The sequence below is a fragment of the Giraffa tippelskirchi genome, chromosome 5, assembly GCF_054371585.1.
Source record: "Giraffa tippelskirchi isolate mGirTip1 chromosome 5, T2T-mGirTip1v1.2.pri, whole genome shotgun sequence".
NCBI lineage: Eukaryota > Metazoa > Chordata > Mammalia > Artiodactyla > Giraffidae > Giraffa > Giraffa tippelskirchi.
In genome coordinates, this window is record NC_137279.1 from 52,424,847 (window position 1) to 52,452,549 (window position 27,703).

General features: G+C 38.9%; 1 protein-coding gene across 12 annotated transcripts in view; it reads right to left on the reverse strand.

The window, feature by feature from the left end:
* The window catches only part of DISP1 (dispatched RND transporter family member 1), a 229,175-nt gene that overhangs the window by 175,349 nt on the left and 26,123 nt on the right, over nucleotides 1–27,703 (reverse strand). For 5 of the 12 annotated variants that reach the window (XM_081489867.1, XM_081489858.1, XM_081489864.1 and 2 more), the window contains exon 2: nucleotides 6,493–6,554. The exons of 5 other annotated variants lie outside the window; for them this stretch is intronic. Coding sequence is in view for 4 of the 7 variants with exons in the window: in XM_081489858.1 (XP_081345984.1) it covers nucleotides 6,493–6,550 (58 nt within the window). In the remaining 3 variants the exon portion in view is untranslated. Of the gene's footprint in view, nucleotides 1–6,492; nucleotides 6,674–27,703 lie in introns of all 12 variants that reach the window. 2 more of the 12 variants (XM_081489866.1, XM_081489859.1) reach the window with 1 other exon arrangement.

Here is a 27,703-nt window from a genome sequence, read left to right on the forward strand (position 1 = left end):
TCATGCTCACCCATGAAATTTTAATGCCACCAATATACTCTATAATCTTTTACATTATTACGAAGTCACTCCTCCCACCCCCCACCCCCCAACTCCTCTCACCCCCCCACACATACATGTATACATTGTATCATTAATTTCCTGTTTCTGTATCTTCCAGGCAAAAAGGATGCATTCAACTCTAATCAGCCCCTTTAAAATTTTAACTGTGGTACTCCAAATTGCACATAATAAAGGCCCAGAGAACAGGTACTAAAAGTTTGGATAAATACTGTCAAATCACTTACCAATGATTCTATTTTAAAACCTAATCTTCATAATGTGTGAAACAGCATGATACATAACTGTATGATCTTAATTACATAAAAAATGGATGCTTAGTTGTGAAAATAACAAATGAGACCTAGAAGGACATGTCAAACAGTAAACTGCTTGTGATTATGAATGACTTTGTTTTTTGCTTCTTGTGCTTTTTGATTTCCTATTTTGCACATGTTAACTTTAAAGAAATAAATGTTATTTTAAAAACCTTAAAAAAAAACCCTAATCTATTTAAATTACGTTTGAATTACACTAGAAGGAGAAAAAGGGAGAACACGTCAATTATTACAACTTTTTTGATGTTTTTAGCACAAACATTTAGGGTTTGTTTAGCCTAGAAAGTTAGGCGAAAAGAACAAGCATAAGGAAAATCTAGTTTTCTAGTGAAATACTTCCTTATCAAAAAATTTGTATAGGAGGTAAAAAATGGAAAGACACAGGAATGCATTCCAACATTCCAGAAAAGGGATTTCCTTAAGAAAACATTACTAAATATTAGAGCATGTACAAGTGTGCCAGGAAATCTACTGATTATAACCAGGAGTATGGGGAAAAGTTGAGATTTTGCAAAGTGTAACTTGTACTCAGCAGGGAAGAGAGGAAGGGGAGAAGGCCTCCTTGTCATGAATATGCTAAGGGGCCATGAGGTATATGGATCCCAAGAGGAGCCAGTAAGCAGAGGAAACAGGTTCCCCTGCACCCAGCACCTCTGAAAAGTATGCTTCTAATATTAACAGATACAGATCTCTACCTCTGGGTAGAGAAGAAATTATTAATAGATTAGAGCATGCCCTTCCCTGTCTTCATCCTTAGAGGTGAATCAAGTTTTACCTTTGGGATATAACATATAGGCAGTGCAATTTTTAATGCACAGCCACTTTAAAATAATAACTTCGTTCTACTTATCTGCTGATGATTAAAATGTCTTTGACATGACAATTACTTTCTTATGATGATAACAGATAAAGAACATTTAAAATGAAACAAAAATTCGAAGAAGAAAAAGGAATAAGTATACCAAGAAAAAGGAATAAATATACATATAGTTTTAAGTGTTTTCCCCTTTATTATACTGAATATGTTATTTCTCCAATGAAAAAAAATTATAAACACTGTAATTGGTTTCATCAAGTATTATCTCTCAAATTTTTTGACTAAAAATACCATTAATCTACAAGTGTAACACATATCAGTTCACCATTCCATCAAAATTAAAAAGACAAGACCAGCTGGGCCATAAAGAAGGCTTAGCGCCCAAGAATTTATGCTTTCAAGCTGTAGTGCTGGAGAAGACTCTCGAGAGTCCCTTGGACAGAAAGGAGATCAAACCAGTCAATCCTAATGGAAATCAACCCTAAATACACACTGGAAGGACTGCTGCTGAAGCTGAAGCTGCAATACTATGGCCACCTGATGTGAAGAGCTGGCTCACTGGAAAAGACCCTGATGCTGGGAAAGACTGAGAGCAGGAGAAGGGGACAACAGAGGCTGAGATGGTTGGATGATATCACTGACTCAACGGACATGAATCTGAGCAAACTCCAGGAGATAGTGAAAGACAGCATGGCATGCTGCAGCTCATGGGGTTGCAAACTTAGCAAATGAACAAGTGGTCTTGAAAGAAGACAAAGATTATCAGTAAGTAGAAACAGCATAGGAATGGAAAGAAGGACTAAGCTCACCAAAGACAAGTAAAAATGACCATTACCAATGTCCAACAAGAGAGCCAGCATAGCATAGTGTGTTAAGAGTGTGAGCTCTTACTAGAATGTATGGCTTCAAATCCCAGTGCTGTCTCTATTTTATAGAGATACAAACTTAGGGTACCGAAGGGAGGTATCTTAACTTTTCAAAGCTTTAGCTGCTTTATTTGGAAAATGAGGATACCAGAAGTCACAGTCACTTTAAAAGTTCAAATGAGACAATGCCTGCAGCATAGAGGCTGGCACATTATAAACACCCAATAAATGTTAGCCTAAAAAAGGCACTATTAATATGTGGTGATAAATTTGAACAAACAGCTCTCTAGGCACACTATTAAGAAGGAACACTATTACTGAGCTGTAGGGCACACAACTATGGAGTTCCAAGGGCCTTCATGAAAGTATCATTTGAATCATGACCAACGTATTACACAGATGCTTTGTAGGGGTTAACATTAATATCACAGACTTTAAGAGAATAATCAGGAAACAGTCATCTAGAAATGCATGAACACTCAAGCTGGCACAGATTTGAATCTGAACGCTCTTCAATCTCTGTTTCATTTTTCCCATTTCTAATATGAAGATAATACCACTTATCTGACAAGGCTATTAGAATAATAGAGAATAATTCACGTGACATGTTTAGTACAGTGTCCAACACCTTGTAAGCAGCCAATAAATGATACTAAGATTACAACTATGATGATGACAGGCACTTTTCTTCGCTTATAATCAGATAACAACAGAAGGGGAATTAAACTGTTCTAGTTCTCTAAAAGGAAAAAAAAATACTTGAGATGTTCCTTTTTAGGGGAAAAAAAAAGTCAAAACCACCACCCATTATTACTTGGAATGCAGTTCTTCATGAGAGCAAGCTGAAATATACATGGTACCTCATTCTTTTCCTTCCACAAAGCCAGTTTGAATGAATGAGTGAATGAATGAATCAAAGAACAAATTAAGTAAATAAATAAATCTCTGAAATGACTTCATCCATTACTGCTTAATTCATGAGACTGCTGAAATACAGCCACTGAAATGATATATTATGGTTGCTACCCATAACTAGAAACTTCTCACCAAGCCATAGCTGATGGAACAGTAGTGGCATAAAGTAGAGGTGGTATTAGAAGAGTTTCAGCTTTGGTATGCAATGTTGTCTCCCTTACTATAAGACAGAGAAGTATTACTAGGATTAATCCACAGTGGAATAAAGAGGTATTAGCTTTAAGCGAAAGAAGTCAGTCACATATTGTATGATTCCATCTATATGAAATGTCCAGAAGACGCAAATCCATAACAACAGAAAGGAGACTAGTGGTTTTCTGGTGCTGAGATGGGGGAGGAAGGGCAAGGAGCAGGATGAGGAGTGGCTGCTCACATGTATGGGGTTTCTTTAGGGGTGTTAGAATTTTTCAAAACTTAGATGTAATGGCTGCATAACCAAATGGGAGTAAACGGGAAACCACTAGACTGTATGAGCATGTTTTCTAACTTTTCTTTTCCATGAATGTCCATAATTAAAGCTATAGGAATATATTCTGTAAAAAGTATTCTTTCAATAAGCTGGCAACATGACATCTTATTATAAAACTTTCTAAGAAAAGAAATTATGTCACCAAAAAGCAGTATCTACCCCTTAAAGTAATAAATCAATAATGCCTAGGTTTATCTCAAAATCATAATCTCTCATTCCAGTAATATGATTAATGATTTATATCCTTTGAAAATGGAATTTCTGCTGAGGATTGAATGACTCAAAGAAATCATATCCAAACTTGTTACCTACTAAGAAAAAGAGTCCACATAAGAATTTATGTTCTACATGTTTGGGCTAGCTTTTATTTCTGGCTGTACTACACACTAATATACCAGAAACCCTTCTGGAGTGGGCACTATGGTTCATCTCCCAGGTCTTGCGCTTAAAGACTCAATTTCCGCAGCTGCCAGGAATGTTAGCTACTGTTGGTTCACAGCCAAGAGTCAGTCCGGAAACTACCCTCACCCAAAGACCCCCATCACTAGGAGGAGACGGAGTACCATTAGCCCCTGGCAGGTGGCAGGACAGTTGTTACAACTTTCGCCACTTGTGATCTGGAATGAGACACCAGTGTAAGATGAACGCGCTGGTGGATACCACATTTCAGGGTTTGAGAAGAGTAAAGCAGTAATTATAAGGACTGTGAAATCAGATGGCTCTTGCTAGGTGCTATTGGTGCTGTGGGCAACTGACTGATTAATCACCAACTGAACGTAAAGTTCAAAAGTCAAAGGACCTCTTTGGCAGCAGGTAAAGAGCCTCTCATCTCCAACAACAACAAAAACAACAGAAAAACCGAAGCTTCAGCCCAAGACTCAACACAAGAGTAGCTGAGCTCCAGGCTGGATTTTCAATCCCCTCAAATCAACTACATCAAGGTCAGGGTTCTGATTAGGAAGGCATGGAACCCTAAGGCTTAGCATGAGGATATCTGAGTGACGTGCTTGAAAATCTTGAATCTCCAGGTTCCCGGGAACTATCTGATCCTGAGGAATTATTAATAGCACTTTTCCTTGCCTGAATATGATGCAAAGGTTTCTACCACACAAGACAACCTATGTCCTCCACTATCAACCTCCACTTCCCCTTCCAGCCTCCAGACCAATCACAAACAACTATGCTTGCGAAGTGCAGAAAGTGCTAAGGTAGAACAGGACTATAAGCTGAAAGAGCTGCAGGACTGACTTAGCCAACATTTACCCACAGCAGCTGTAAAAGTACATGTAGGGCTGGATCCTGAAAATGCTGATCAAGGGAGATGGAATATAAAGTTGGATGAAGGAGAGCTTAATTGAAAGGGCTTCCCAGGTGACTCAGTGGTAAAGAATCCACCTGACAATACAGGAGACACAGGAGACGTGGATTCAATTTGTTGGTCAGGAAGATCCCCTGGAGAAGTAAATGGCAACCCACTCCGGTATTCTTGCCTGGAGGAGCCCATGGACAGAGGAGCCTGGCAGGTTATAGTCCATAGGGTCACAAAGAGTTGGACATGACTGAGTGACTGAGCACACATCTAGCTGCAAGCAGGTATCCTCCCATGATACAGAACTTAACAGCTAGATAAGGACCCTGGAAATGATACTACTCTACTACTAAGATAGCTCTTAAAAGCTTGGATGAAGTAAAGGTCTACAGTAAGTGACAGGAAAATGCCAGAATTGCTGTGGTAGATGGTAAAGTGAAGGAATAGTGGGACTCTGGAGAACACATATCACGTTAAGGCTGAAAAAAAGGTGCCTGCCAACCATACTCCACAGGAGGGCCCAGAAGACATCATACCCCCAAAGCAGTAAGGAACGCACTGGTGAGCATCGCCCAGCTCAGCGGTAGCTGTCCTCATAGGCCAGTTTGACCAGAGGAAATATTATTAGAGTGCGGGGTTCCCTGAGGTACAAAGACCTGGCCCCAAGCCTGAATCTGAAATATCTCTGAACACTGATCCCAGCCCAGAGCTCCCCACAGAACTGAAATCCCGATTGCAACTGCACTGTAGGTTAACTTCTCCCTCTGCTCAACCTTGCTTCACAATCCTTCACTTTCCTACAGATGCTGTTGCCAAGAGAACTGCCTCAAAAACCTCCTCCATGCAAATCTCTGCCTCAAACCTCTATTTCCTGGAGAACCAGACCTAAGACTATCTTAAACATTTCACAATGCTGGATGAAATAAAACAAACAATCCTTTAAACACATAGAAGGAAATTAAGCAGTGAGAGGCCAAAAATAAGAGACAGGAACTGAGAAAACCAGAGCCATTAAGCATGAATTGATTGTGGTTGCTGTGGGGAGACTGCCAGTTTCAATAACCAAAAGGCTTGAATTTTAACACCTATTAAGTAGCTGGAAATAGGGCCTCAACCTTGAGAAACAGAGAGTCAGAATAAAATGCTCTCATAAAACCAAGTTACCCAGCTAAGAGGCTTAACTATCTTGGCCAGGGTTCTAATGGACAAAAACAGTCTACACTGAGAACTTGAGAGTTGTGGCTCAGCCTTTAGAGAGGTTTGAAGTTCAAATGTATATTAGGTGCATGGTTCAAGAAATTTGAGGGTCAGAAACTTATCAAAAAAACTCATCTCAGGCCAATAATACCCCTGTGATACCTAGCAAAAACAAATGAAAAACTACTCTGGACCTAGAGAATGTCTAAAAATAAAGCCTCACTAAAGATGAACTTACAATCCAAAGTTACAAAGCACTTGAAGAAATAACCCACCATATAGTAAAGAGAAGACACAAAAGACAATAGAATTAGACAATAAAAACTTCAGTTAATAGTACAGATAGAACTTACAAAATAAGCATGCTTAAAATTATTTGAAAGACATTATAAAACATATAAAAAATGTCAGACAGATTTGGGAAGGGGAATAGGAGTTTTATAAGCATTGAAATTAAAATATATATATATATGTATACTTACATATTTTACTAAGCTGCAGGTTGGGCTTCTCTGGTAGCTCACCTGGTAAAGAATCCATCCACCTGCAATGGAGGAGACCCTGGTTCAAATCCTGGGTCAGGAAGATTCCCTGGAGAAGGGATAGGCTAGCCACTCCAGTATTCTTGGGCTTCCCTTGTGGCACAGACGGTAAAGAATTCACCTGCAATGCAGAAGACCCCAGTCCAGTCCCTGGGTGGAGATGGCAAACCACTCCAGCATTCTTGCCTGCAGAATCCCCATGGACAGAGGAACCCAACGGGCTACAGTCCATGGGGTCACAAAGAGTCGGACACAACCGAGTGACTAACACAGCACAGCAAGCTGCAGGTTAAGACACAGCTTAAGAAATCATTAAAAAAAGACAAAGAGTTAGAACTTCCCTGGTGGTTCAGGGGTTACGAGTCAGCCTTGCAGTGCAGGGGACACAGGTTCGATCCCTGGTGGGGGAACTAAGATCCCACATGCTGTGGCGCAACTAGCCTGAGTGCCACAGCTACTGAGTCCATAAGCTCTAGAGCCCGGGTGCCACAACTAGAGAGCCCACGTACTGCAGCAAAAGATCCCACAGGACACAACAAAGGTCCTGCATGCTGCAACTAAGAGCCAGCACAGCCAAATACATAAATGAGTAGTAGGGGAAAAAAGAAAGAGCTTAGGAAATTACTCAGATACAAAACAGAGACTTGGAAAATGAAAAATGGCATTAAGAAATAATGCCAAAAAAATGCCAAAAAAAAATGCCAAAAAAAAAAACTGGGAATAGAACTGCCATATGACCCAGCAATCCCACTGCTGGGCATATACACCGAGGAAACCAGAATTGAAAGAGACGCGTGTACCCCAATGTTCATCGCAGCACTGTTTACAATAGCCAGGACATGGAAGCAACCTAGATGTCCATCAGCAGATGAATGGATAAGGAAGCTGTGGTACATATACACAATGGAATATTACTCAGCCATTAAAAAAAAATACATTTGAATCGGTTCTACTGAGATGGATGAAACTGGAGCCCATTATACAGAGTGAAGTAAGCCGGAAAGAAAAACACCAATACAGTATACTAATGCATATATATGGAATTTGAAAGATGGTAACGATAACCCTATATGCGAGACAGAATAAGAGACACAGATGCATAGAACAATTTTATGGACTCTGAGGGAGAAGGTGAGGGTGGGACGTTCTGGGAGAATAGCATTGAAACATGTATATTATCATATGTAAAACAGAACACCATTCCATGTTCGATGCATGAGACAAAGGCTCAGGGCCGGGGCAATGGGATGACCCAGAGGGATGGGATGGGGAGGGAGGTGGGAGGGGGGTCCAGGAAGGGGAACACATGTAAACCCATGGCTGATTCATGTCAATGTATGGCAAAAACTATTACAATATTGTAAAGTAAAAAAAAAAAAAAAAAAAAGAAATACAGAGCATAGGAAAGAAGACCTAGTAACAACTTGCAGCAAATCAAGAAGAGAACAGAATGAGAAGCAATATTTGAAGAAATAATAGGTTAGAATTTTCCAAAAATGACAAAAGGCATTAATCATCAGACTGAGAAACCACCTACATACACATCTCACTAAGATGCATTGTCAACAAACTATACAAACACCAAAGACAAAGAGATTATCTCAAAAGCAATCAGAGAACATGGACTCAAGAGGAAGAAACTCAATGGTATACTGCAAACCAAAATTAAACACAGTAAGACATTAGGAAGGCTCTATGCTAATATTCCTGTCATTCAGTAAGCAAACAGAAGGGGAGACAGGATCAAACAGCATGTGAAAGAAGGAACCACAGAACACTTCTTCCTCTCAGGAGAGAGCGCTTGTCAAGCAGTAAAAGTAAAAATACAATTCTTTTTCTTTTTTGGGCTTCACTGAGATGAGAGAAGGAAGGTAAAGTAAAATGAAAGAAGGTAAGGAGAGAAGAAAAGGTAAGGAGAAGAAAAATTTTCTTTCCTTATAAGAGACTATTATAAGATAGAATAAAAAAGTCTCTAAAGACAAAAGAATTTTGGGGAGAATTTTTATGAAACAAATTTTCAGGGAAAGCCTCTAGGATGAAGACAAAAATGCTTTGTTTATAGGTAAGATTAATGAAATTTGAATAATTAGGGGAAACTAACTTATAAAAGCATAATGATATAAAATATAAAAATGATGGTACAGTGATAAAAGCAGAACTATTAAAACTAAACACTGTAATGGACACTGTGGTTGCACCCCCAGCAACCATGTCCCCTACTTTGCCTTTGGAGTACTACTCCTGCCTCACACAGCCTTTATGTTTAGGGGGAAGGCAACCACATTCACTCTAGCAATAAGGCAGAGGACCCAGGTTCAAGGTGTTCAGTGTAATATCCCCTACTTCACCCTGACGTCTGGAGAAGTTTCCTGGGAACTTCTGGAAAAGAACATCTCTCCTCTTCTGTAGGATGGTGGTATGAAATATGATGCCTAGAATTGCTGCAGCCATTTTGCAATCATGAGGAAAGCCAGCCTAAAAACAAAATCAGCATGAAGATTTGAGCAAAGCCAAGAGAATTACAAAGAAACAGAGCCAGAGTCCTGCTCAAATAGCATCTCAAGACTGACCTATCTCTAAACTTTCCAGTTAAGTAAATGAAACAAATTCCCTTTTTTCTACCCAGTCAAGTTTTCGGTTATTTGTAACTAGAAACATTATCTGATATATATGATACACGGTTAAGGCTCTATGTGATTTATCACTAAAATTTCCACTGATTTAGACTGAAAACAAATTTTAGACTAGAAATTTATTAAGATACAATACAGAAATGGCTTAGGGAAAAAAATGAGAAAATGCTTGGTATGGGAGATTTTCACTAGTCATGAGAAAGTAATTTGCAGTAGCCAGGAAAACTGGGCATTCCAACACTAGAGGCCCTGCATGTCCTAATACAACTGTGCAGATGACAGTTAAGATGCTGGAGCCAGAGAGAAAACAAGACATTCTTAAATGAGATTTGCCTCTAAAGTTTTCATGCTCTTTTGCCTAAACTTTGTTTACTTTTTTTAAAAATTGAAAGATCTCTCATTAAAACATAATATATGCATTTATCATCACTCACTCCCAAAACTCCACTAAAAAGACAGTAAAGGAAAAAAATTTTTTAAGTATTAAATACTTGGGATAAAGACTGGAAGAAATTAAAGACAAAAGAAGCTAATTCAATTTTGGAAGATGGAAAGCAAAGAGTTGAACAGTTTCTGACTTAGCAGAACAAATAGAGTGGAAACTTAACAACCTGTAGTTAAGAGAACGATGCCAACAAGAAAGTAATCCACATATAAAGAATCCCAGAAAGGCATAGAATGAGGCAGAGTTATGAGTGGGGCTAAATTCAGGAGGAGGATGAAACTTTTCATAGGGAACAACTACACACTGGACACTTCTTTCCAATTCTCCCACTAACACTCATTCCAGCAAGAGAAAAGCAATTACTCTCTGGTAAAAACTGAATCTGACAGATTTGACTTAGGAACTAAAGACACTGAGTGTGAGGATAAGATACTGTACTGAAAATAAGAAGTGTAAATACAAGTTTACTTACTAAGCAGTCAGATCACCCCCGACTCCCAAGCTCTCTTCTCTTACACAAGTGTCAGACCAGCCTTTTACTGTCTAGGCAGGAGATAATGATTCCTCCTTGTGAAAAAAAATCAGTCCAAAAGAAAAGACTGTAAGTTTTAAGAGTCAAGAGATATCTCAATAATATAAATCTTGCTTTCAACTAACGGTCCTAGAGTGCAATTCATATGCACAGAGATTCCACTAAGATTTTCTGCATTAACTAAACATTTGAGGAACAACTGGGACATGATTCTATCATAAAAACAAAAAAAAGAAACCAAATTAGATAGAAAAACAACAGAAAACTACATAGTACACAAATAAACTGTTTTTTAAAAAATTAAAATTAATACCTTCAGCAAGATGAGATTAAACTGTATCCATAAAACAAGAATAGGGGATACATAAAGGAAAACCTAGAAAATAAGAAAAAAACTTTTGAAAAATTTAAATGAGAGCAGAAACTTTAAAAATATATATAACAGTAAGGCTGAAAATAAAGCTGAGGAAATCACCCAGACTCTAGAAACTTGGAAGATCAAAATCTAGGATAGCCATTATTAGATTACAGAAATTCTGGAAGACAGAAAAAGAAGAAGAAATTATCAAAGATACAATAAAAGAAAATTTCCCATAAATTCCAAGAAAAATAAGTTAATCACAATAATATGATTAATGAGTATAATCATAATAATCATTCTGTGGCTCAGCTACGAATTATACATAATTACAATAATGAAGACAATGACTAACCAAAAACTGTACTAACTATTATGGAAGAAGAAAGTTGACAGGGAGAGGGAAAGAATTAATGGAAGGCAGGTATAAAAAAGCTAAATCCTCATTTGTCTTATTAGAAAGTCAACATATAGTGACTAAAATTGAAAAATTAAGAAATGAGCTCACAAATAACTGAAAAATATGGAAGTATATACCAGAATAAACTGCTAAAGAGAATTAAAAATAGTTGCCACTGGAGATAATAACCCAAGGTTGAGAAGAACTAGTCAAAGATCAACATTTTTCATTACACACGTTACCTCATTATTTGAGCTTTTAACATTAACTAAACTTATAAACTAACCTCTGTAAGAGACATTTTATAACATTAAGTAACATAAAACAATGAAAATATTTTACTAAATATTTTAATCCCTCTATTCATTTTTTAACTCTTTTAAATTTAAATATTTTTTTCATACAGATCCTCTTGCCCATTTCTTATTATTTCATTCTAGAAAAGTATATTTTTGGTTACTATCTTGAATGACACCATAAAAATTTTGTTCTGTAACTGGTTATTGCTAGTTATTTATCATATTTTTAATTCAAAGAACCCTTGTTTCTAATTTTCTTAAATCCACTGTTAACAAAAATCATTTTCATTATTCTTATATTTAGCATTGTGCCTCACCCACAACAGGTAGAAAGTAAATATTTAACAAACAACAGAAAACACTGACAGAGCACTTACTATGCGTCACACTGAACTAGGCAATTTATAATCTCTAATCTTCACAGCTCTTTAAGGTAGTGTTTAGGCAGACTATAACAAACTGTTAACAGCTATAATAAAGAAAAACAAAAATTTAAGGGCTTACGTAAGACAGTTTATTTCTCTCTCACATAATAGTTGGAAGGTAAGTGAGTACTCTAGGGCGAGTAAACAGCTCCGCTTCAGGGAACCCACACTAGCTAGTTGGCTCTGCCATCTCCATCATTTGGGGTCCATCTCTGGATAAAGGCTCCTGCTTCAATTCTTGTCCTTTCCCAAAGAGAAAAAGAAGAGGACATCCAAGGCAAATGACTTTTTCTTTAAGAAAATTACCCCAAAAGTTGTCCACATCTCTTCCTTTAACATCCTGTGGTCCCAAACTTAGTCACAGGCCCCTTTTAGGTGCATCTAGCTGAGGAACGCAATTGTAGTTGGGTGGTCACGCTGGCTAAAACCTGGGGTGGGGGTGGGGCTGGGAATTCCATTTCTCAAAAGAAAAAAAAAAAGAATGGCTCTAAGGGCACAGTTAGCAGTTTTTGTCACAGGTATGTATTATAATCTCTATAAATGCAGAAACTGAAAAATCAGAGCTGTTTCCCTAAAGGTCATATGGCTAATAATAATTAAGCCAGGATTCAACTCCATCTTGATCCTGTACTATTCTACTGCGCATGCATACTATGTTGCTTCAGTTGTGTCTGACTCTGCAAACCAACAGACTGTAGTCCACCAGGCTCCTCTGTCTGTGGGATTCTCCAGGCAAGAATACCGGAGTGGGTTGCCACGCCCTCCTCCAGGGTATCTTCCCGACCAAAGGATCAAACCCATATCTCTTATGTCTCCTGTATCATGTTAAATAACAATAGGAATGTATATATATTATAAAATTTTTCACTAAATGTGGCAGAACTGGATTGATTCTAACCATAATCCTGGGTGTCCAGCAGCAGCAGCAGCCACCCCACCTACACTGGTATCAGCCTTTCGACCTCTGAGGGGATTAACCCCATTCTGCCTAATGAAACAGCAAGGGTCTCCCCAGCCAGAGCTGCCATGTAACACAATGCTGACTCACCTCTTTTCTTCTAGATTTATAACTATACTCAAGTCCCAGCAGGACCCTAAAAGTGAGGAACAAAGTAGGTTTGCTACGTACACTCCAAAAGAACTACTTGGGTTTTCAATTATAATTTATGCTTGCAGAAACTGAGGGAACATGTCTGGAAATGAGTATTTAAGGGTATGGGATAATGGTACAAGAAACATAAAGTTGAATCAGGCTGAATTTCTAAGCAAAGATTCTGCCTTTAATGTTCCAGCTGGGGCCATTAGAAAGGGCTCTAACAGTTTGGCTAGTTGGGCAAAACATCAAAAGATGGCACACATGAGCAAATTTAAAACACCCCACCCTGGGTCCCCTTTGGTCTAATGCAGAAGGGATTCAAAGGCTTAGGAAAACTGAAATGTTAAGAGTGAATTGTCAATTAAGCCCTACTTGCCCACAGTGGGAGGATCCAGAAGAGTCTGACAAATAAATCTGTGACAGGTGCCCCAACATCCTTGAAAAGCCTTCTGATTACTCTTCTCTTTAAGCTAGACCTTCCACTGGGAACCACAATCATTTAACCAGAAAACCTAAACACAATAGGAGTAATTGGGTCCCAAGGTGGCAGGGGCCAACTGGCAGCATTTAGCTGCCAAAGCAAGGTGGGCATAGTCACCGTAATGAACAACAGAGTCAAAGCAGCAATTGGAATAGTATGATTCATACAGACCTACGGTGTTGGCTAATCATGGTATTGCTAGAAGTAAAACAGGAAGCTTACTAACTTCTTATTTGATCTGAATAAGCAGAAAAGTCTAGGTCAAAGGAACAAAATTCTAACTCAAATCATAAAAACAGAGAGTCATGGCCCCTCAACTGATCACAGACTTGAGCCAGTTTACAGACCCAGAACCCCTTAAATGAAAAGGTTAGTTCCCTTGAAGAAGGACCCCAGTAGACTACTGAAAACGTATGCTGTTAATCATTCTCCCAACATTAGTAACTACAGACTGGAGAAAAGAAAGTAATGAGACCTTCCAGGGACTGATGGACACTGACTCTGAACTGACACTGATTCCAGGAACCCAAAACAACAGCCCTCCAATCAGAGTAGGAGTTTACAGAGGACAGGTTACCAACGGAGTTTTAGCTCAGGTCCATTCACAGTGGGCCCAGTGGGTACCCAAGCCCACTCTGTGGGTTCCCCAGTTCCAGGATACATAATTGTAACACACCTGCTTAGTAGATGGCAGAATTTTCACACTGTCTCCTCCCTGACCTGTGGAGTGGAGGTAATCATATGGGGAAAGGTTGAGTGGAAGCTACTAAAACTGTTTCTACCAAGGAAAACCCAGTAAATCAAAAGCAATACCACATCCCTGGGAGGACTTCAGAAATCAGGCTATCAACAGGACTTGAAAAATGCAAGAGCTGCAATTCCCACCACTCTCCATTCAATCTCCTATTTGGCCTGTGCAGAAGACAGATGGATCTTGGAGAGTGACAGATTAACAGTAAGTTTAACCAAGTGGTGATTCCAATAGCAGGAGTGTCAATAGATGTGTTTTCATTGCTTGAGTAAGTTAATACAATCCCTGGGACATGGTATGCAGCTATTGACCTGGCAAATGCCTTTTTCGCTATCCTGTCCATAGGACCCAACAAAAGGAGTTTGCTTTCAGCTGGTAAGACCAGTAATACATCTCTACTGTCTTACTTCAGGGGTATATCAACTCTTCAGCCCTGTGTCACAGTATACTTCACAGGGATCCTACTGTCTTCCCCTTCCACAAGACATTACATTGTTCCATTATACCCACAACATGGCGCTAACTATAGAGAAGCAGCAACTACTCTAAACTAATTGGTCAGACATCTGTATATCAGAAGACAAGAGACAAATCTGACTAAACTTCAGGGGTCTTTTACCTCAGTGAAATTTTTAGGGACCACTGGTATGAGGGAGGTTGGGACATCCCTCCTGAGGTAAAGGACAGGTTGCTGCATCTGGCCCTACCCACAACCAAGAAAAAGGCAAATGCTTAGGGGACCACGATGGATTCTGGAGGCAACATAGTCCTTATGTGGCTGTGTTACTCCAGCCCATTTACCAAGTGATCAGAAGAGCTTCAGTTTGAGGGGGTCCCAGAATAACTGAAGGTTTACAAAAGGTTTCAGCTGCTGGGCAAGCTGCTCTGCACTGGGGCCACATGATGCAGCAGATCCCACAGTGCCTGAAAGATCACTGGCAGACAGCGATGCTGTGTGAGCCCTTGGCAGGCCCTCACACTGAATCCCAGCACAGGACTTTAGGATGTGGGAGCATGACCCTACATCATCTCCAGATAATTATTCTCCCTTTAAGAGACAATTTTTGGCCTGCTACTGGGCCTCAAATCAAATGCTTGACCACGGGCTACCAAGTTACCATGAGACCTGAGCTGCCCATCACAAACTGAGTGTTGTTTGTGAAGCCCTGAAGTTGGGCATGCACAGCAATATACTCCTGTCAAACGGAAGCAGTGTGCACATGATTGGGCTCAGCAGGCCGTGAAGGCACAGGTAAGATATACAAAGAAGCGGTCCAGATGCTTATGGTCCCACTCCTGCTCTGCTGCCTCTGTTTTCTCCCCCCGCCTGTACCTGTACCTGCACCTATGCAGTCAGTCACCTGAGAGAAGAGGAGGTTTGGGTCTGGTTGACAGACGGTTCTGCTGGATGGATATACAAGGTAAGTAGACAGATTCGAGACTCCTGACTTCCGTTCCAGTGTTCTTTTCACTATCCCATTTTCCAGTGGAAATAAGGTTTGTCCTATCACAATTACAGTCATTCCCAGGTGTTAAACAGTTCAAATGATAATTTTTTCTTCCAGGTGATAATAAGGCTCCAGTCCCAAGTAAATCCTAAAGTTTGGCCACACATTACTACTTCTGTACATTTATTGAAAATTTATCAAGCAATGCTATTTTACCAACATAAAGCTAAAGGAGGAAACCTTCACAGTCAACAGTTTGTCTATACAGATATTTCTAAAATCTACTGTGCTCACTTACAAACATCATTAGAAGAACTGAAGTCTGCTTTTTCTCCTAATTGTGTTTACCTTCATTCCCTGGTAGCTCAAAGGGTAAAGAGTCTGACTGCAATGTGGAGACCCGGGTTCGATCCCTGAGTTAGGAAGATCCCCTGCAGAAGGAAATGGCAACCCACTCCAGTATTCTTGCCTGGAAAATTCCATGGATGGAGGAGCCTGGCAGGTTACAGTCCATGGGCTCACAAAGAATTGGACAGGACTGAGTGACTTCACTTTCACTTTTCACTTTCATGGTCACTGAAGGAGTCCAGTACCCAGTTTTCCCTTAAGAGAATGAAACACCATATTCTTTCGATCTCAACAGTCAAAATTATTCATATTCTAACACAAGGTCTATTTACTCTGTTTGATACTTTTTGCTACTGTCCTAAATACAAAACAGAAATCCAGAATGCCTACTGAATTAAGCTAAATTTCTCAACAGATGCCAAAGTTGCCTAAAAGAAAGACCCAAACATTCTTTTTCAATATTTGTGTCCTCCAGATTCTATCTTGCTCCTTTTTATCTGAGGCAGACAGAGAACCTGCTGTTAAGATCCCACCTCTTTACTCGAGGGATTAGTCCACAAAGAGTTAGCTTCTCTCTCCAGCCATAGAATATGGTGCTACGCTCTGTTACATTATTTTCTCTATTATGTGCCTGCCTGCTTAGTCGCTCAGTCATGTCCAAATCTTTGAGACCCCATGGACTGTAGCCCGCCAGGCTTCTCTGTCCATGGGGATTCTCCAGGCAAGAATACTGGAGTGGGCTGCCATGTTCTCCTCCAGGGGATCTTCACAATCCAGGGATCGAACCCAGGTCTCCCGCATTGCAGGCAGATTCTTTACCGTCCGAGTCACCAGGAAAGCCCAAGAATACTGGAGTGGGCAGCCTACCCTTCTCCAGGGGATCTTCTCTAAGATGGAGACGGGATAATCAAACTTCTGAGGAAATGGAGAAACAAAAAAAAAGAGCAAAAGTTTTTAAACTTAGAAATAGAGAATATGATATAAGTACAACCAAATTAAAATACTAGGTACATGGTGGTGCAACAAACAAGGTCCTGCCCTCACAGAGCTCACAAGGTCAAGACCTGTGCCTTAGCATTGTGGGTGCTCTTGATACATGCCTGCAAAGACTCACAATCTACCAATGACGTTTCACATTTAATTAGCTCTTTAGAATTTTATAAAATCCTCTCTTAGCATCCTATCTAAGCAACAACCTGTGATAGAAATGACTATCCCTCCCTTTATTCAAGAGAAAACAGATTAAGAAAAACAACATGTTTTGCAGAGTGACACAAATAGTAAGAACAGGAGCCAAGAAGCAGGTCCTCTGGCTCCAATTCTCCTTCACTAATGATCTCTGAAGAGAAGTCTGCTTTCTGTCAGGTGAATTTACAGCCCAATTTATAACAACTGAAATGAATTCCTCATAATCCACACATCATATCACAGCTTCACACCATCATGGCAAACCAGTGGTCATTTGAGGAAAGCAGTCAACAACCAAACGGACAGATTCTAAAGACTGAGGTACAGCAGTAGGCCCAAGCCTCTCTTACCCCCTTTCTCCTTGAACAAAACCCCGTTTGCCACTCTCCATTACAAGTCTCTCTATGCAGTCTGAATATATAACTAAACTGTCCAACAGTCTCAGAGGTCAAAAGGTAGTTTATGGTCACAAAAAGTAGGGTACTAAAGGGTAGCTGTGGATTATCCAAACATTACTGTCAACCCAAGGTCTGAGCCCACAGAGTAGCCCTAAACAAGAAAGGAGACAGTCTGGAAGGACCTACTTAATACCCACACTGTGGCCACTCTAATGTAAGCTCCTGTAAAGCTGTACTTGTGACTTATCTCAGCTATCCATACCACTTCATTAAATGTCTATTCTCAAAGACAGGGCTCTTTTCAAGCACAGAACCCTCAATGTTTCCATTCCATCCACAGGATGGGTACAAGACTGTTCTGATTAGCTCTGATTCCTTTGGGGTGCTTTTGAACTTTAACTTCTTTAAATTTAAACTTAAAATGCTAATCTAATTTACCTTATATTTACTTTCACCTTAAAGTTGACTCAAAATTAAATCAACAATATCCAAAAGAAAGCTGCTGCTGCTAAGTCGCTTCAGTCATGCTCGACTCTGTGTGACCCCATAGACGGCAGCCCATCAGGCTCCTCTGTCCCTGGGATTCTCTAGGCAAGAACACTGGAGTAGGTTGCCATTTCCTTCTCCAATGCAGGAAAGTGAAAAGTGAGAGTGAAGTCGCTCAGTTGTGTCTGACTCTTAGCAGCCCCATGGACTGCAGCCTACCAGGCTCCTCCGTCCATGGGATTTTCCAGGCAAGAGCACTGGTAAAAGAAAGAAAAACTATATGAAACAGCCCTTTATTTTAAAAATCCTCAACTAGAAAACTGCTAGGTAATAAAATTTTTGTTAGTGATGAGAAGATAATTTTCTACATATTTTATGATCAGTAACCCAAAATGCAGGGTCTTTATTATAGGAACTATTATGACCTTAAACATTAGAAACTTTGGTAACATCAATGACTTTGTGATTTGCAAATCTGTCATCTAGAACCAATCTAGCTGTCAGAAAGGGTCCAAATACTTGTACAAGATTAGTAAGCCATCAAGTAATGAATCAGGACTCAGAGCTGGAAGTTTAGGCCCTCAATCAACCCATAGTTTTACAAGACTTAAGAGTTTTCTCAGGATGGTATTCAGTGTCCTATATGCCCCACTTCCAGTCTTATCTTCCCTATTTCCTAACATGTATTTCATACCACTACAACCAACTTGGTCTCAAACACATCTGCAATGCCTCACCTTCACCTCAGCTCCCTCTACTGGGTACTTCCTCCTCTACACCTACACCTTCCAAATCCTATCTTCAGTTCCCAACCCAGGTCATCATGTCCAAAAAGTTTTCTCTAATCTCTTTGTCCTGTGATAATCTCTCTCTCATCAAAACTACTACAACACTTACGTTCACCAAGTACAGTTATAGGGTTTTTAAGGTTAAGGGATAAGAAGCTATGGCTGTTTATAAATTCTATCCAGAATCAAACAAGTTCTACACTGGCATTTAGCTTATACCTGTCAAATGAATTTAAGATGCCTTTATTATAAAAATAAACCGTGCCTCTGATTTAATCATCCCATTTTTTTACCTAACTTTAATTCAAAATTCCACATATGTACGTGTGTATGTAAATGCCAAACTGTGTAACACTTAGAACAGACTAATAGCTTTTATCAGATAATAATGTTGAAATTCTCAATCTTGAAATAACCTAGGGACTTCTCTGGCAGTCCAGTGGTTAGGACTCTGCACTTCTACTACAGGTGGCCTGCATTCGATCCTTAGATGCAGAACAAAGACCCCACAAGCCACGTGGCACAGTCAAAAAAAAAAAGAAATAATCTAGTTTGTAAGAGGTCAGAGAATCATTTCACTTTAGCACAATCGAAGGTCAGCATATTAAAGATTCTATACAATCAATCTGTATATATATCCTGCAAAAGAAAGGACCGAGGAACAATTCTAATACTAAACATGTGCTGAAAACACTGAAGGTATCTAAATATAAAAGATTCACCAATCACATGTGCCACCACAACAACCTTCGCAGGTTCTTCACAAACTTACATACCATTTTTTATAGAGATTGCTGCTGCTGCTGCTAAGTCGCTTCAGTCGTGTCCGACTCTGTGCCACCCCACAGATGGCAGCCCACCAGGCTCCGCCGTCCCTGGGATTCTCCAGGCAAGAACACTGGAGTGGGTTGCCATTTCCTTCCCCAGTGCATGAAAGGGAAAAGTGAAAGTGAAGTCGCTCAGTCGTGTCCGACTCTTAGCGACCCCATGGACTGTAGCCTACCAGGCTCCTCCGTCTATGGGATTTTCCAGGCAAGAGTACTGGAGTGGGGTGCCATTGCCTTCTCCGTTATAGAGATTAGGCTTCTCCATTAACCGTAAAACAAAAGCACAGAGAGCAGATTTAAATAAAATGCAGAGGTTGCAATCTCACAGATGCTGACTCAGATCTATAAAAATATAATGGCCTAGTAGCCCTAAGAAAGAAAGAAAGTGAAGTCGCTCAGTCATGTCCAACTCTTTGCGATCCTGTGGACTGCAGCCTACCAAGTTCCTCCATTCATGGGATCTTCCAGGCAAAAATACGGGAGTGGGTTGCCATTTCCTTCTCCACGACATCTTCCCAACCCAGGGATTGAACCCAGGTCTCCTGCATTGTAGGCAGTCACTTTATCGTCTGAGCCACCAGGGAAGTCAGCACAAAGCTAACTCTACTAATGTCAGGGATCATGTGGGGAAGACCAACCAAAAAGTACTATAGAAATCTTTCCACTGAAACTTGCTTCAAAGAAAGAAGAAAGGAAGAAAGGAAAGGGGGGAGCATGTGTGCGTGATAAGTCACTTCAGCCATGTCCAACTCTTTGCGACTATGGGCTGTAGCCCACCAGGCTCCTCTGTCCTTGGGACTGACCCAGGGATCAAACCCACGCCTCTTACATCTCCTGCACTGGCAGGTGGGTTCTTTACCACTAGTGCCACCTGGAAAGCCCCCTGATGGCTTAGATGGTAAAGAATCTGCCTGAAATGCGGGAGACCCAGGTTCGTTCCCTGGGTTGGGAAGATCTACTAGAGAAGGAAATGGCTACAAACTCCAGTATTCTTGCCTGGAGAATTACATGGACAAAGGAGAGTGAGAGGGAGAGAAACAAAGTTCCAATATGCATACACAAATTGCACAATCTTCTTTTCATTGCAATGGCCAAAAAATATTAAAAATAAAATCTACTTGTAAAGAGTCCTTTGAAACAGCTGCTTGATTTCATGGTCAAGTTACATGATTTTAAGACTTGACGATAATTCAAGTCAGTGATAAACACCAAATCACATGACCCACTTGAGGAAGAGACATGGAAGTATCTGTCTGGAGTCTATACTGGCCGTGCAAATAAATGTACTTAGTCATTACTCAACATCACCACTCATAAAGCAAGCAATTGCTTCCCTTCGAACGCTCATCCTTTGTATTAGCACTAACAAAGTCACTGCTAAAAACACTAAATTAACACCTCCCACTACAAAATAATAACTTGATAAAACTTTAACCTTAACCTATTAAAAAATATGGTTTAAGTATCTTTTCAATTAAAATATTATTTTTACAGTGTTTATCTAGTGAGCAAAGAAAAACACATACATCTTACATAGAAACTAGATCACAGGTTTATATGAAAGAAGAATAAATAAAATAACTTCTTTAAAGTTATTTTCTACTACTAGATATCCTAATACTTATTAACAAATAAGGAGAACAAGTAAAAAGCAGTAGAGGCACTATTTTTCACAATGCGTGATTTTTTCATTTGAAAATCAATTAAAACACACATGAGAAAAGCTTGTTTTGTACAAATGTTTTATAAAAAACGAAAAACTACTTTTGAGTCTAAAATTTAATGAGAACTGAGAAAGTATGGTTATCTTCTCTTTGAAGATTACTGAGGCCCGTGAAGAAGATACACACTCTGCAAAATTCCAATATAAATACATTTTTACATGTTCATTGTAATTTTAGTGCTAGTCACTCAGTCGCTCAGTCATGTCCGACACCTTTGTGACCTCATGGAATGTAGCCCACCAGGCTCCTCTGTCCATGGAATTCTCCAGGCAAGAATACTGGAGTAGGCAACTATTCCCTTCTCCAAGGGATCTTCCCTACCCAGGAATCAAACCCTGGCCTTCTGCCTGGCAGGCAGATCTTTACCATCTGAGCCACCAGGGAATTTCAGCTTAAATAAGTCTTAGAATAGTTGCTCCTACCTGAGCTTTATAAGTGACAATCCAGGCTCATATAAAGTAATCCTTAGCTCCTGTTTATTTCAGAATAAGATGCAAGAGAAAGCAATTTAATGTCTCATTAAAAGATTTGTTTTCAAATATTTTTTTCTTCCTCCAGAGGGCAGTCAACATAAGTCTCCAGTAGAGGGAGCTTTTAAAAAGTTTTTTGGAAAGTCATTTGGTGGAAACCATCTGGTCCTATAGGAGAGGAAAACTATTTTTTCCTTCTATCCCTCTAAGTTCTCAGCTAGATCTCTATAACAGAAGGCAGATTAACAAGAGAAAAGCACACAAATTTACTTCAATTTTATGTGACATAGGAACCTTCATAAAGAAATAAAGATCAAAACAATGGTCAAGCCTGAGTTTTTTATACTACGTTTGATGAAGAGTAGAGAATGATGGAAAAGTATTACAGGACAAAAAGGAGTATGAGCTAAGAGTAGTAAACAGGAGGAAACTTAGCAAGTCCAGTTTGTTCAAATCCTTCTTTTCCTTTGGGTATAGGCAGAGCATCTCTTACATGAGATCTTATGACATGCTTCAGGGGGAAGTTGGAAAGTCCTGTACCTGTCATTTCTCGAATTCCTTCATCTTAAGACAGTCAACATGCCAAGATGCCATATTTGGGGGTAGCATGTCCTAAACCCTGTCACTCTCCCATATGAAACTTCTTGAAGAAGTTTCATTCCCAGAAACTGAGTTGGTAGACTATCCCATAACCCACTGAATCAATCTCAGTCCTGGAAAACGGTCAGTCCATTGAAACAGTTGTGTCTCATTTCAGGAGGTGGTGGCATAGGTAGGAGTAAATGCCTACCTATTAGTTCTCTATACAGTATGAGCAATCAAGCATTTAATAAGGGACATTTCTATGAAAACAAACAGAAAAAATATATAAAGGTTAATGGTTAGAACAAACATGAACTCAGTTTTTGAGTCCAGAGGGCAGTCAGTTAAGATTTCTTGATGTTGGGCTTAAAAGTACCTTTAGATGGTAGAGTGAGGACAGGTAGTAGCAATCTGATGGATTTTCCTGGTTGGCTGTTTAAAATGTCTGTGGTGAGGTCATCAAATACTCCATGAACTTTCTGAGTAGCCCACACAGCAACAGGCATGAAGGTTGCCCATACATGATCTATTGTCGCGATTTCTCTAAAGTTTAAATCAAGTCAGCCAGACTCAGATTTCAGGCTTCAGGAAAAAGGACAGTTTTAGTTCTCAATGATTCCATGTCAGAAGGGTGGGAGAAAAACTGGAAATGCTAACTTGGAGAACTGTAGCAAAACACTGGAGGCAACTAGAAGAATTCAGGATCCAGTCCAATTAACAGGTAGATAAAACCTTAAGAACAATGAACAGAACTAGAACTTAAGACCCACAAGGGTGTGCTACAATTTCCTAAGGAAACATTATTTTTCTCTTGGTAGCCACCCCTATTTCTAGCAAAGATAATAAATGACTAATTTGTTTGCAAAATCAGCCTCGTCTTGTTAAATCTGGCCTGATATTTACATAAGTGCAGTGAGAATAGTGACAGACCATACAGACTCTTTTTAAGTTTGCTAGAACTTAAAATAAGGAATCTCAAATGAGACTTTAAAAGTCTCTCAAGGCTAGGAAGTCAAGCCAGAAACCTGCTACCAGACTTCCCTTCAAACGTGCAGATTTGGCTGAATGCACCGAAGAATTGATGCTTTTGAACTGTGGTGTGGGAGAAGACTCTTGAGAGTCCCTTGGACTGCAAGGAGATCCAACCAGCCAATCCTAAAGGAAATCAGTTCTGAATATTCATTGGAAGGACTGATACTCAAGCTGAAACTCCAATACTTTGGCCACCTGATGCGAAGAACTGACTCATTTGAAAAGACCCTGAGGCTGGGAAAGATTGAGGGCGGGAGGAGAAGGGGATGACAGAGGATGAGATGGTTGGATGGCATCAGTGACTCAATGGACATGAGTTTGAGTAAACTCCGGGAGTTGGTGATGGACAGGGAGGCCTGACGTGCTGCAGTCCATGGGGTCGCAAAGAGCTGGACACGACTGAGCGACTGAACTAACTGACTGAGTCTCCCTGGAAGTGACATTCGTCACTCACCTGTAATGCTGGGTACCCTGTAAACCAGGTACCAGGCCAGCTTTTTGTTTTGTTTTGTTTTTTTCCAAGCGAGTTTATAAGCATTAGTTCCATAAAGACCACCTTAGCTTGTTAAAGCTGTCTGGTCATATTTGATTTTATACATCATTCTGAAATATAAAAGTCCAGCTAAAGCCTTGGTAATACAACTGATGTTTTTATTATGTCCTATTTCAAGGAAAACAGATTCTGATTGGACTTGTGCAAATAACTATATTGCCATGAAAATAAAAATACTCAATAAGTTTCTGAATTCTGGAGGGATCAAGTAGGGAGAAAATAAGTTGTTTCATCTTTGTTCACAAATGTATACTTTACCGAATTGCTGTAACTTACAGATAGCTTAAGAGAAGAGAGAAAAACAAAACATTAAAGAATAGGCAACGTTTCAAACAAATGTCATTAAAAATTATAATCATGCTCATCAGTTGATTCAGTCTCATGTGATTAATACTTGTTCTGTTTGATCTTAGATTAGCAGTTTTGTGAATACATGAACTTCTTCATTAGTTCAGAAAATTCTTACTCCACTGGTCTGGTCTCAAAGCTATTCAAGTGATGGCATCATGGAGCTGTCTTGCTTGCAGCTGACTGCAAACACTTTCAGAGAAGCATTAGGAGTAAAACAAAACTGTCTGGGAATGACAAAAGACTTTGAAAAGACTAAATGGTGAAAAATCTGACGCGAGGTCATTATAATATAATTGACAAGGAACTTTATTTCAGTGACATACAATATTTTAAAATAATAACCAGAAATATGACTGATAACATAATGCTGAACATACAAACACCAAGTATTGACAAGCTGCTATGAACTTCATACCATTTCTGAAATACTTATATTAGTAACATACGCCCACACAAATACAGCCTAAAGAAGGCACATCATCACTTCTTATTTGACAATGCTTCCTATGCAGCTTAATATATCAAATAAACCTAATTAGTTTAACATCTCTCCTTTAACAAGGTGAAAGACAAATCTTTTGAGATTTTCTGAGGACTCTCTGGGAAACCCCAAAGTTAAAGTAAAAAAAAAAAAAGAAAAGACTTTAGTTAGAATTTGATTTGGGGAAGTTTGTCAAAAATGTCAAAAGGTTTGAGCAGTTGATAGAGTAGGAATGCAGATGATTATAAAATAACTTAATTATCTACTTAACCAAAGTGACAATAAAAAATCTTAAAGGCAGATACAGAAGATAATATAGTCAACAAACCCTTAGCTTTTTTAATCTTAAGTAATCAAAGATCTGATAAAGACAACTGTGAAGTACAGGAAATCATTCTGATAAGACAGAAAAATGTGGTTCTTCAAACAGATTACTTAAAAGAAAAAGAAAAACTTTTTAACAATTTCTTAATAAGGGAAGACCAGTAATTCAAGAAAATGTTGTCATTCTAGTTACATCCAGTATACTTTTGATATTAAGGCTTATCTTTTATCTTTAACTTAGAAATAAATCATGCAATCTTAGAAGCTTGACCACACATAAAATTCAAACCTTTTACATTCCTGCTTTTCTTCTATATATACACTATGTTTTTGTCCCATGCTTTTCCTCTTTCTCATTGTGGAACAGCCAGTCATTCTACTTTAGAATAAAATTACTTTCCTTTCCCTTAACAAAAACATATTCTTCATACTGTGTATATTTTTCCTTATCAGAAACATATCCTATTTTCCTTGTGTACTTTGGATACAGAGATTTTTTTCCTTTGTCCTTATTATTCTTAGATGTTTCATTAACATAATTGATAAAAATTTTTAATCCTTAGTCACTCTATTTTTCAGTGAAAACTTAATAAAAAGCATGCATTTGTGAACTACCTACCTCATACTAACATTCTGTTGTAGCTTTGAAAATTTATAAGTACACCATTTCACAATTTCTAGAGGCATATACTTCCTCTTAGTATAGTTTTTCCATGTGGCAAAGAAGATGTTTGCTAATAGAATGAAGTATCTTTGGACTCTACAAAATTTAGGATGCCAAAAGAAGATAAGCTATGTCCAGCAATCAACATTTCATTATTTTGTCTTACGTGAAAATGATCAGATATTCAATGAACACCCATCATTTGAACATAACTTAGTATGCTCTAAGGTTTCAAGTTACCAAAAAGATTTTGGAAATTATTCTTAAGTGGATATATTATAAAATATAATTATCACTGAAAATTTCATTTATAAGCTTTTATCCTACTTACATTAACTCACTTATTCTTAACAATTATGCCTGAGTTGCTCCTGAAAATTTCATGAGACATTAAACAAAGCTAGCCATCATTTTAAGTTATTTTTCTTGCTGATAAATCAGAGAAATATAAAAAATATCACAAACACAAAGAACCTAAAAAGTTAAACATGATTCCCTTCAACTGTTTTTATTTTTAACCTGTTGTGCTAGACATACATCAAGCAATTTATTTTTATTACATATTTTGCTGTTAGGTTGGACTTACAGTTTCATAATCTTAAGTATCTAATACAGGCTTGTTTAACTAGTAAACCTAGGTAGAAAAAAAAAGTGTACTTCTGCATTATATTTAATACTGAAAACTATGAGAACATACCTGTTCTAATTTTACCAAGAATATTAAAAATAGCTTTATTTACCATAGGGTATCCTAGATAATGCGAACTTAAAGTTTGGGTTAATTTTTTTAAAAAGTTGGGGTTAATTTCTATGCTCCTGAGAATTTTAGGAATACTTAGTTTATATAAATGTTCATTCATCTCTAAGCCAATTTGAACAGAACTTCTTTACGGGATTTTATAAATTAATTTGGTAATATCTTCCAAAGAAAGAAAAGTAGCACATATACATAATATGCATGCATAGACATATACATACACACAGATAAATGCAAACAAAGATTTTATAATTTTTATTCTAAAATTTTAGCCAAGTGTCAGTAAAACATAGTAATACAAAAATCAATGGATTTTATTCACTTTATATTTTTATTTCTGGCAAATGGGATCAGTTGAGGTAACTTACTCAATATGAGGCTAATGTTTTTTACCAATATTTGTGGAGAAGACTTTTAAACTTTTCACCTTGTCTGATACATACTCTGATGGAAAATCCCATGGACGGAGGAGCCTGGTAGGCTATAGTCCATGGGGTCGCTAGGAGTCGGACACGACTGAGCGACTTCACTTTCACTTTTCCCTTTCATGCACTGGAGAAGAAAATGGCAACCCACTCCAGTATTCTTGCCTGGAGAATCCCAGGGACGGCGGAGCCTGGTGGGCTGCCATCTATGGGGTCACAAAGAGTCGGACACGACTGAAGCGACTTAGCAGGAGCAGCAGTAACAGCAGCCTGTGAACTACATTTTAGGCAGGTGATTGAGGAGACACTGAGCAGCTGTCTGGATGTCTCTAAAGCTCATCTGAGGACATAAAAGACTCCATCCAATTAGCCTTTTTCCTTTTCAACCTCAGATAGTTACTCTGGGGGGAACCCTGTGTCCACTGAGAGCAGGAGACCAGAGTTTAAGTAACTGAGGGGCTGGAGTGGAAAATATCTGGCAGAGAAAAAATAAAGGGTGGATGAGATAGGGGCTTGAAGAGGGAACTATCAAAGGATTCAAGGAAACTGGAAGAGTGAAGTTGGCAAAAGGAGGAAATAGAATCATAAGCAAAGGAAGAAAGAGGTCTCAGAGGAGCAAGTTTGAGATCTTAAGTCTCCCAAAGAAGCCAGCAAAGTTCTAAATCATCCTCAGCAAAACTGTGCCAATCAGAAGTGAATTAGACAAAGCTGGTGGAACAAACGTCAGCAAGAGTTCCAGAAGCAAGTTTCACTCAATTTAGAAGTTCCCATATGAAGAGCAGGATCAAAGAGGAAGAACAGAAAGGACTTTAAAAAACAAACCAAAAAAACTCCTAAAAAGTGCTGAATATAAGCTTTCAATTATGCCAACTTCTGGCAATAGAG